At 50.4% G+C, this 11,026-nt stretch overlaps 1 protein-coding gene across 1 annotated transcript; it reads left to right on the top strand.

Annotated features, from left to right (window-relative positions):
* Window positions 1–702: 702 nt before the first annotated feature.
* TM9SF4 (transmembrane 9 superfamily member 4) lies at window positions 703–10,725 on the top strand (the record flags this gene model as incomplete). Its single annotated transcript, XM_010174204.2, has 17 exons — window positions 703–822; window positions 2,396–2,495; window positions 2,921–3,089; window positions 3,170–3,299; window positions 4,282–4,405; window positions 5,171–5,289; window positions 5,423–5,534; window positions 6,030–6,100; window positions 6,504–6,636; window positions 7,169–7,250; window positions 7,356–7,431; window positions 7,728–7,811; window positions 7,988–8,163; window positions 8,487–8,550; window positions 9,139–9,258; window positions 9,796–9,885; window positions 10,199–10,725. Coding segments are annotated over 17 exons (1,920 nt in total), but the record flags the coding sequence as incomplete, so codon positions are not given.
* Window positions 10,726–11,026: the final 301 nt, after the last annotated feature.

The following is an 11,026-nucleotide window of genomic DNA, read 5'->3' as shown; positions in this document are numbered from 1 at the left end:
GATCTGAGGAAATACTTCTTCACCCCAAGGGCAGTCAGGCATTGGAACAGGCTGCCCAGGGAGGTGGTGGAGTCACCTTCCCTGCTGGGATTGAACAGACGGGCAGACGAGGTGCTGAGGGACATGGGTTAGAGGTGGAATTGGCAGTGTTGGGTTTATGGTTGGACTCAATGATCTTAAAGGTCTTTTCCAACCACTAGGGTTCTGTGGTTCAGGGTCAGACCTTTCCCTGCCCTCACTGCCCCACCGCAGGCAGCAGCGCGTGAGCGTCGGTCCGTAAGCGGCCGCCAGGTAACTCGTGTTGTGCAGAGCTGACAAACCCAGTGCTGGGGTACAGCCCCCCTCTGCAGTCATCCCTGGGGTTTTCTGGCAGAGGGGTGTTAGTGGGTGGGAGCAGCAGCTGACAGCCTGCTACATGAAGCGTGGTGCAGATAAGAAGTGCATTTTTCTTGTGGTTGAGCAAAGCCAAAGCCTTCCAAACCACAGGTGAAGAGACAGAGACACACAGAGGGGGAAGTGACTTGCTGAGAGCCACTAAACAACGTGAAGAACAACTTCCCTGCGTGTAATTTGTACTTAATCACCGGGCTGTGCAGCCTTTCTAACGTCTGGGAGGGACACTGCCAGCATTCTCCCCCCTCTCTAGTGTTGTTCCCGTGTTCCTGTTGTATTTTAATGTTTCCTCTCCCTTTGCAGGAAAGGCTGAGACGTGTGCTGCTGCTGCTGCTGCTGCTGCTGCTGCTGCTGCACTGCACTGACTCCTTCTATGTACCTGGTGTGGCTCCTATCAACTTCCACCGCAATGATCCTGTAGAAATAAAGGTGGGGGAACTCAGATGGAGCTGTTAGTCTGTTTGGTTTGGGGTTTCTTGTGTTTTCTTGTGTTTTAGTCTTTTTCCTTCTTTATTTCCTGGGAGCCAAGTGGGACTAGAAAATCAAATTTGGGGATCCTGCTACTAAAACTTTGGGGGCAGATATTTTCTCTTTTTCACAACACTGGGGTAGGGTGTTGGGGATAAGCAGCCTCAAGTCATCACTGTCATTGTCTTACCCCTGCAGTTCCCAGCATGATTCTTTTTCTTGCTTCTGATATCCTCTGACAGTTTCCTTCAGCAGTCACACCAGAGTCCTCAAGATGTTGCTCTGGGAACAGAGCCCTCTTTCTTACTGTAGCTCTGAAGTGAATTTAATCAGAGATTTTTCTCCAGTGTTGGACTGACTCTCGAAGTGCTTATAGAGGGGGGGGCCTTCAGGTGGTAGGTGAACAGTAGAATAAAGAAGTGGTTTGATTCAGACCTTTTCCATTTTCTCTTCTACCCAGTTTGCTCATGTTGTATCTTCAGGTGAAATCCATGATTAGCCCTTTCCAAGTGCAGGTGAGCGTGTCAGACCTCACACCCCAGGCTTGCTGGAGAGCTGTTCCTGGGCAGTATTGCTGGTAGGGAGTGATGGAACTGCTCCCACCCGTGCAGGAGAAGGCCAGGCTTTGTTTCCAGACATCAGCAATTTATAGCCCATTTCATTTATTTTTCTAAAGCTGTGGCCTCCGTCTCAGCAAAATCCAGCACCCCTGGGGATGCTGAGGTTGGCTGCTCCCATGTGAAGCACAACACAGTTTGCTCTCTGGCCACAGGCTGCCAGACAGAAGCTATTTTTAAGCAAATGAGACTTGCCTGTGGCTGCTGTCAGCTTCCCAGAAGAAGGGGGTATTGGGATGGTGGTTCTCAAAGGGATTTCATGAGCCAAATGCTTCCTCAAGTGATAAGGCATGTCAGGGTGATTGCCAGCTCTTCCAATAAATGAGCCTGGCTGCATTACGAAACACTCCTGCTTTTGGGAGCAACTGTGGCCTTGGCTGTGGTGCCATGGCTCTGCACTTCCCTTGTGCCCTGTGATTTGTGGGAACTCTCCAGAAATGGGTGGCTTTTGTCACCATCCGTTGTCTTCCCAATCTGATGGTTCTCTGGTTTTCCTCACAGAGATAAAAATTGCTCAGCTCTTCATATCACTAGAGGCCAGGCCTCTAGGTCCAGTGTGACACTACTTTTTTTTTTTTTGAGGAAATAACTGCAGTCTTGTGTGAAATGTGACTCTGGAATCTCTTTTGAGCTCTTTGTTGTTTCTTAGAATTTCACTGAGTCATAAATTTCTGAAACTGATCCACCATGCTTCTTTCTTCAGGTGTTTCTCTGTTTGTGAATGAATTGCTACTGACTCGTAGTGTAGAGAATATACAACCAGGAACTGTGCAGAAGGAAAGAAAGTAGGAGCTCTCCCAGGAACAGCTGTCTCCCTTTTTTACAGCTTCTGAAAATGAGCTTTGTGGCTGATGCTGAGAGGATAGATAGGAAACTCTGAGTTCTTTCATGGGGATAATCCTCTGTTCTTCCCCCAGGCTGTGAAGCTGACCAGCTCACGAACCCAGCTGCCATATGAGTACTACTCACTGCCCTTCTGCCAGCCCACCAAGATAACGTACAAGGCTGAGAACCTGGGTAGGTACCCGCTGAAGGGCCCGTTCCCCCGCAGGAACTGAGCTGCTGTTTGGGAGCTGCCCAGGGGGTGTTCACAGGAGTGAGAGCAACTGCAAATGTCACCTCTGATAAACTGTCTGTGGAGGGTCTGCTTCCTCTGATTTGTTCTGTGCTGGCTGTTTGCAAACTGGGGTGTCCATGTATTGGAAAGAGGAAGCACGTTTCCTGAAGGAAGGTGTGTAACCTGCTTCATAAGTAGAGTTTGGTACTTCCAACAAAATAGCTAAACCATCCTTTGATCTTCACCTGTGCAAAGGAGCCTTGCTGTCATCACTGTGGCTGCAGAGCGTGCTGCCAGCCCTGTGGCAGCAGCAGTGACAGGAAGCCTGGCAGGAGCAGTGACAAGTGGCAGTCTTTCACCCTGCCCTTATTTCCCTCTTTTCCAGGTGAGGTTCTTCGGGGGGACCGAATTGTAAATACACCTTTCCAGGTTTCCATGAACGTGGAGAAGAAATGTGAAGTTCTGTGCAACTTCCCGAACAAGCCGGTGACCCTGACAGTGGAGCAGAGCAAGCTGGTGGCCGAGCGCATCCGGGAGGATTACTACGTCCATCTGTGAGTCACCTCGAGCGTGAGCTGGTGCCAGTGGGGATTCGGTGGTGTGGACAAATTTGATCTGAAATCTGTGTTTGCAGCATTGCTGATAACCTCCCTGTGGCAACACGGCTGGAGTTTTATTCCAATCGTGAGGAAGAGGAGAAGAAGAAGGAGAAGGATGTGCAGTTCGAGCATGGATACAGGCTGGGGTTTATGGACGGTAACAAGGTAGAGAATCCAGATGGAGCTCTGGGTGTCTGTCAGAGGGCTTGAGAAGTCTGCAGAGACTGTCAGGATGGGGAATGCAACCAAAAGGTTTTATAAAGAGTGGAAATATGAGAGAGAGATATTTCTTATTAGAAGGACAGGGTGGGTGCTGGACTGCTGGTGCGATAGCCAGCAGTCTGAGCCTTGACCTGCTGTATAACCTTGGACAGACTTACCCAGTGGTTTCCCCTCAGCAGAGCAGAGGCACCAGGCCCCCCAGGCTGGCTGATCTTCAGTCGTCTTGGAGCATCTTGTATTTAAAAAAAAAATAAAGAAAGTCAGGTGTTTATTGGAGGAGAAGCTGCTTTAGTTTGCAGATGGAAACTGAGCGTGTGTATTCCTGCAGATGTTTTCCAGGGTTGTGTACCCCAAGATCAGCTGTTTGACTTGAGACACGTCTGGTTTTTGTACTCGAGTGCTCAGTTGCACACGCAGCTCTGAGCCCTGGAGCCTGGGCTGCTGTGGGTGGATGAACCTGCTGTGCCAGCCTGGGGCTGCTGCACAGGGCGGCTCTGGGCCCCCACGGCGTCTGGGTGATGTGTGTCTGCCTGGCAGAAGAAGCAGGCAGGAGACTTGGGGTTGTAGCTACTGAGGTCTTTCCAACCTAAAGGTGGTGATTCTGCTGCCACTGAAGTCTCCACTGAATGTGTGGTTGAGATGTGAGATGTGATGATATTTTCCAGGCCAGAAATAGACCGAAACACTGTCCCTGATGCCTGGAGTGGTTGAGGTGTTGTTACCTTTTCAACATCTCTGTTCTCTCCTCTTGTTCTTTTAGCCTTGGAAAGTGTTACCTGATCTAGCTCTGTAGCACAATGCATCTGGGAACAGTTGGAATCTTTAGTTTTCTGCACTGAAGCTGCTTTCTGCAGCTGTTGCTTCTAAACTTTGCCTGTTCCTCCCTTGGGGTGCTAACATTTTATTTAATGTCAATCTGTTTTAGTTCTACCTGCACAACCACCTCTCCTTCATCCTTTACTACCACAGAGAGGATGTGGAAGAGAACCAGGAGCCCACCTACAGGGTTGTGCGCTTTGAAGTGATTCCCCAAAGTATTAAACTAGAAGGTGAGAGACTCTCAGGGAGAGGAGCAGAGGACAAGAATCTCTTGTAGAGCCAAGATCTGAACACCACTGATGTATCAGGGTGGCAGTTGTTGCTTCTGTTATGGTCTTGGGGAACAGAAATGAGGGAGCCTGAATTATAAGAGCAATAAACCCCTTTGTTATTAAGGAACTACCAAAAATGGAGATCCTTGAAATGCAATCCAGGGAAAATTAATTCATGTAAAAAGTTTGGGGTCTGGGGGTTGGGTTTTCTGCACTGTGTCATCTAGCAAGAGTTGTGCATCGAGCTCTTGCTGCGGCCCAGATCTCCCCCACTGGGACACTACGTGCTAGTGCAAGGACCCACAGAATGTTTGGGACTGTTCTAGGGGGAATTGAAGGTTAAAAATAATGATTAGAAGGAGAACACTCCTACCTGGGTGAGCCCAACATGAAACAGGTGCCTGGAAGGGAAGTTGCTCATCGTGTGCATCTTCCAGACTCTTGTCTGGCAGCAGCAGGCTCTGTTGGAGAGGTTTTGTTTCTCAGCATTCCATGTGGAATGGAGGATTTGTTCATGATCTAGATCCTTGACTTTTATGGTTCTTATCTGATCAGAAGAATATTTTTGAAAACCACAAAGCAGGTGAGAAAGGACAGAGGGCTTCCCTTGCAATATTCAGAGTAATTGCAGCCCAGTGCCTTCAGGGTACCTGGGGTCAGGATGATCAGTGGGTGGTGCCTGAGGAAAGGGCTGACCTGGCGTGTTTGTGTTTTCCCTTACAGACTTGAAGGCTGATGAGAAGAGTATGTGCACCCTGCCTGAAGCTACTGGCTCTGCCCCTCAGGAAATAGATCCTTCTAAAGAGAACCAGTTGCTCTTCACCTACTCTGTGCACTGGGAGGTGAGGGAGCAGTGGGAAGCTGGCTGGCAGCTCGCTGCCTCTGGCTGGCACTTGGTGCTCCAGGTGTCTGTCACAGAGACATGGAAGACGTTGGGAATGTGCTGGTATGAGAAGAACTTTCCTGTTCTTTCAGGAAAGTGACATCAAATGGGCTTCCCGCTGGGACACCTACCTGACCATGAGTGACGTGCAGATCCACTGGTTTTCTATCATTAACTCGGTTGTAGTCGTCTTTTTCCTTTCAGGTGAGTGAGATGTGTGGGGTGAGGGTGGCTTTACCATTCATCTGCAGGGAACTTTCCTTAAGCCTCAGCTGCAGGTGGCTCATGGAAGATGTGGCCATGTCTAAACATGATGAGAAGGGGCAGGAAGCAAACATCAGCACATAAAACCTCCTGGTTCAGGCAGTGCCCTGTAGGGTCAGACAGTTACCCACTTCTGCTCTCGGCCTGGGGTAGTGGAGGGTTTAGAATGTGGTTAACACACGTCTGTCATGTCCTTATTTAAGGAAGAAAAAACCACAGGAAAGCCACAGTGCCCGTTCCTGCTGGAATGCTGCCTTCCCTGCTCCCTGGGGTTTTGTTTCTGTCTGCTGAAGGCTGGGGGGGGTGGCTGATGACTCAAGGTCTCCTCTCCGAGCCAGAACTGTGTGTTGGTGGGAGCTGTGTAGTTGCACAGGATGAGAGCAGCACAGCCGTGTAGGAGCCTCTGAGCTACACTCACTTGGTGCCTGTTTGCAGGTATTCTCAGCATGATCATCATCCGGACCCTCCGGAAGGACATTGCCAACTACAACAAGGAGGATGACATTGTACGTGATTGTTCTTGGGGCTGGGATCAGAGAGGGGGAAGGATGGATGAGGAGGGATTTATTCTGAAGACTTGAGTGAATTGTCTCTTTCCTCACTTCTGTTTTGTTTCAAGCCCTGAAGATGGGAGGGGCAGTTCTGTCACACGCTGTCATGACACCTTTGGCTCTCTGTGTCCAGTGGCAGATGACTGGTTCAGATGTCTTCAGACCTAAGTGATGACTGCAGACAGTCCAATAAATGTCCTGCCACTGGCACTTCAGATCTGAACTGTTTTAAGCCCAAGAGGAAAGAAGTTTAATTAGAGTGATAAAATTCTGTAGAAGAATGGACACAGGGAAGATAACCTCGTAGGCTGGCTGTGGTAGGACTTTCATTTCTAAATACCTTCTTCTCCTGGTACAGGAAGATACGATGGAGGAGTCCGGTTGGAAACTTGTGCATGGAGATGTCTTCAGGCCTCCACAGTACCCCATGATCCTCAGCTCTCTCCTGGGTTCTGGAATTCAGCTCTTCTGTATGATCCTGATCGTCATCTGTAAGTGGCCCATGTCTCATGGGGTGGCAGTAACGAGAAGAGGAACGATGCTCAAGGGCGTCTGTAGCTCCCGTTGACTTCAGCCTGTGCTCACCTGAGCTTGAGTGAAGCTGTGGTGGGCAGATCAAGGTGACAGGCCTGTGCTCAGCAGTTCTGAGGTTCTAGGTGGCATTTCCCAGCTGAAGGCATCTTCTGTGGTCGTGTTACCTGTTAACAGGATATTGAGCCCTGCCTGATAGTGGGCTGAGAGACTTTTGCACGTGTGCTTTGCCTCTGAGCTGCACCTGCTCAGATCTCTGGGGAAGTGGAGGGTAAAGCATGGTCTGTAGCTTGAGATCAAAGCTGTGGCTTCCTCCCTCTGGCCAGTGCTGGAGGCTGTGGATGCGCCACACTGTGATGGAAATGAGGTCTGAGCAGAAGGTGGAGATTCCAGGCAGCTGTGGTTTGCACGTGGGACGGGCCCCTGATCTCCAGGTGCTGGCTGGCAGATGGACATCAGAGCTGCTGTTCTTTGTCCTTTTTCCCTCCACAGTTGTTGCCATGCTGGGGATGCTGTCGCCTTCCAGCCGGGGTGCGTTGATGACTACTGCCTGCTTTCTCTTCATGTTCATGGGGTAGGTGTCTCCACTGCTCCCCGCAGCAGTGCTGTCCTGCCCGTCCCTCCACTCTCTCCCCAGCAATGAAACCTCATTGTCTTCTCTTGGCTTGTTTCTGTCCAGGGTTTTTGGTGGATTCTTTGCTGGCCGCTTGTACCGGACTCTGAAAGGACATCGATGGAAGAAGGGAGCCTTTTGTGTGAGTCTTGTGGTGCCCAGGGCAGTTGAGATGGGATGTGAGGAAGAATTTCTTTGCTGAAAGGGTTCTGAGGCATTGGAAGGGGTTGCCCAGGGCAGTGGTGGAGTTCCCATCCCTGGAGGGATTGAAGAGTCGTGTAGACACAGTGCTGAGGGACATGGGTTAGTCATAGGGGACTGGTCAGTGTTGGGTTCATGGTTGGACTCGATGAGCTTAAAGGGCTTTTCCAGTCCAGGCCATTCTGGGATGCTGTGATCAGTGATGTGTTTTCTCTTAACCCATGTTTGCTCTTGCAGACAGCCACCCTGTATCCAGGTGTCGTCTTTGGTATCTGCTTTGTCCTGAACTGTTTCATCTGGGGGAAACACTCCTCTGGAGCGGTAGGTGCCACCTTCACCCCGGGGCCTGCTGGGTGGGAGGAGGGTGACTGGGGTGTCAAGGACTCACTTGGCTTCACAGTCGCTTTCTAAATGTGGGTGTCAGTGCAGGGGCTGACTGGAGAGTTGGTCTCTGGGAGCTGTCAGCCTCACTTTTGTGACTCTTGGTGTGATTCCAGGTGCCTTTCCTTTTTTTGGTGGCCTTGCTCTGCATGTGGTTTGGGATCTCCTTGCCCTTGGTCTACCTGGGTTACTACTTTGGATTTCGCAAACAACCGTATGACAATCCCGTTCGGACAAATCAGATTCCCAGGCAGATCCCGGAGCAGAGGTGGTATATGAATAAATTTGTTGGGTGAGTGATGTGTAGGAAACACAGTGAGTTAATTCCCCTCCCCTCGGTCCCCCTGGCTTGCTGGACATCACCTTCTGCTGCTCTCTGGACACAGATGGCAGAGTCATGCGATACCAGAGACAGTCTTGACAGGGTTGATGTGGTGTGACTGGTGTTTATGGGAGTGGTACGTGCTTAGGAGTGGGAGCAGCTGTGCCATGTACTGTGTGAAATTCATCCTGGTGACGTGGAGCTGCAGAGCTTTGGCTGCTGTGGTTACAGGGACTTCTGATGGCCAGACCGTCATGTTCTGCTGCTTATGGTTTTTCTTTCTCGCTCTGCAGGATTCTCATGGCTGGTATTCTGCCTTTTGGAGCTATGTTCATCGAGCTGTTCTTCATTTTCAGTGTAAGCATTTAACTTCTGAATAGGATTCCTCTCCTGCCAAAGTTTTTGGAAGGGAGGGGGCTTCCCCTGGAGGGTCTCCTGTTCCAGTACTTCCTGCTGGGGCTGGCAGGTTCCCTCCAGGCCATTGGGTATTGTTTCCAGAGAGAACTGGGCTGTGGGTCTCTTCAGACTGTCCCCTTGCTGAAGACACCTGGAGATGTCTATGGGACACTCCTTGGTGATTTGAAGGACGGTGGTAAAGATAAAAACTTACAGTAACCTTGTGTCAAGGAGGGGTCCTGGTCCTAAGACATCCCCTGAGCCATTCCAGCTGCTGCCCGTTCACCTTTCCATGGACACGGGGGAACTTGCTGTTCCATTGCTGGGGGATGGAGGGGAATGGACAAGCTGCCTCAGAGCTGACTTTGGGCACCTTTCTGCAACCTGATTCCTCTGAAGTAACGTTCTGAGACGCAGTAGATCTGTGGTTTCACCTGTGTGAGGCTGAGGGGCCCCTCATTCTCTGTGGGTTCGCTGGTAGACGTTACTGTCGCGTTTGCTGATGGATCACAGCAGCATGGAGACAAATCTCTGCTGTGTCTGTTTCAGGCCATCTGGGAGAACCAGTTCTATTACCTCTTTGGGTTTCTCTTCCTGGTGTTTATAATCCTGGTGGTGTCGTGCTCCCAGATCAGCATTGTCATGGTGTACTTCCAGCTTTGTGCTGAGGTGAGGTTTCCACCTTTGTTGTTTCAGTAGCTCAGGGTCCACAATGGCTCCTGGAAAAGTGCAGGTGACGTCACTGCTGCTACTCAGCAGAAATCTAGTGCAGCCGAGCTTCTCCAGTGTGGTTGCTCTTAACACCTCCTGACTTCAAGGAGAACTGAAGCTACGTGATGATCTGCTAGGCTGGGAACTGTGGCTTCATACCAGAAATCATGCTGGGAGCAGAGTATTTTGAACTGACATCTCTTCCCAAATAAACTATTTAATTCCACCCACATACAACATGAAATGCAGGGCGAGGTGAGCCGTGTTCATCAGCAGCAGGTGCCGTGATTCTGACCTGGCTTTGCTTCACTGCCAGCTTTTCATCCTCTGTTTGAAAACACTTCTGTGACACAATAGCTCCTCACCCCACACTGTGGTTTTCCTTTGAGGGAAAATGGGTGGTGGTCTCCCTGTCCCAGAAAGGTCACAGCTCCCCTGAGACAGTGGCAGAGGAAAAGGAAGCCTGTGGGATAACGAGGCTTTTTACCCTGTCAGGATTACCGCTGGTGGTGGAGGACCTTCCTGGTGTCTGGAGGATCTGCCTTCTACGTGCTGATCTATGCCATCTTCTACTTTGTGAACAAGGTATTGTCACTCCTTTTGTATGAAGGTGCCACCTTTCTAGAGGAGACTGTTGGGTTTGGGAAAGGAGATGGTGGGACTGCCTGGTCCCAGTCTGTCCCCAGGCCAGGCCAAGGCAGCTCACCAGCCAGGGCTGTGAGTGTCCCAGGCCTCTGCCCGCGTTACCTGCGCGGAGCCGTGTTCCCAGCCCCGCCTCCAAGGGGACAAAACCAATGGAGTGGAGGGTTTTCCCTTGTAGGGGGCACTGGCTGGTTTGGGGAGTAACTCGTGTTACCTCTGTACTTGATTTCACTTGTTTTTTCCTCTTCTCTTTCAGCTGGATATCGTTGAGTTCATTCCCTCCTTGCTGTACTTTGGCTACACCGCCCTGATGGTCCTGTCCTTCTGGCTCCTCACGGGCACCATTGGCTTCTATGCAGCCTACATGTTTGTCCGGAAGATTTATGCTGCAGTGAAAATAGATTGAAGATGCAGAAACCCAGCAGAAAGTAGACACCTCCTGAACGCGTGTCCTCCTGGGAGCGAAGGGGACATCTTCTCCCAACTCTTTTAAGGAAACAAAATCCAGTGGGAGAGTGACAAGAGAAATAAATAACTCCTCGTTTTGGAATGTAACTTTGGCACAGTGTACATGGATTCTGGGCTACTTCTGGGGGGAAAAAGGGGTCTGTAGATACCTTACATTTTAACTTTATTATCCTGTTCCATATTCGAGGGAGTTTTTTAAGCAGAGAAATATCCCTCTGTATAAGTAAACCCCCTTTTTGCTAATTCATCCTTTTTTTTATGTTTGATGACGAATGGATTTGAGACAGCAGTGGAAACACTTGTGAAAACATTTTCTTCCAGCCCGTAGGGTGCTCTGGGATTCAGGGAGACTCTTCAGACAAATATCAGACTGGGTTTCTTTCCTGCCTTCATGTCTGCACAGAAGAGAGAGCTCGACTATGGCAGAGTGAAAGGAGCCTAAAGGCTCCCCCAGCGTGCGCCCGGCTGCTCTGACTGCAGAGGTCCTGGCTTCGCCTTGTTTACAAAGTGATGGAGGTGCCATTCAGAGCCTGGGAATCGCAACTTCACCCTGAGAGAGCTGGAGAACTGCAGCCCTCGGCATCGCTTCTCCCTCCCGCCGGCCTTGGACAGCACA

The sequence above is a fragment of the Antrostomus carolinensis genome, unplaced genomic scaffold (genome assembly GCF_000700745.2).
Source record: "Antrostomus carolinensis isolate BGI_N321 unplaced genomic scaffold, ASM70074v2 scaffold37088, whole genome shotgun sequence".
NCBI classification, from domain to species: domain Eukaryota; kingdom Metazoa; phylum Chordata; class Aves; order Caprimulgiformes; family Caprimulgidae; genus Antrostomus; species Antrostomus carolinensis.
This window is presented reverse-complemented; position numbering and strand designations above follow the sequence as displayed.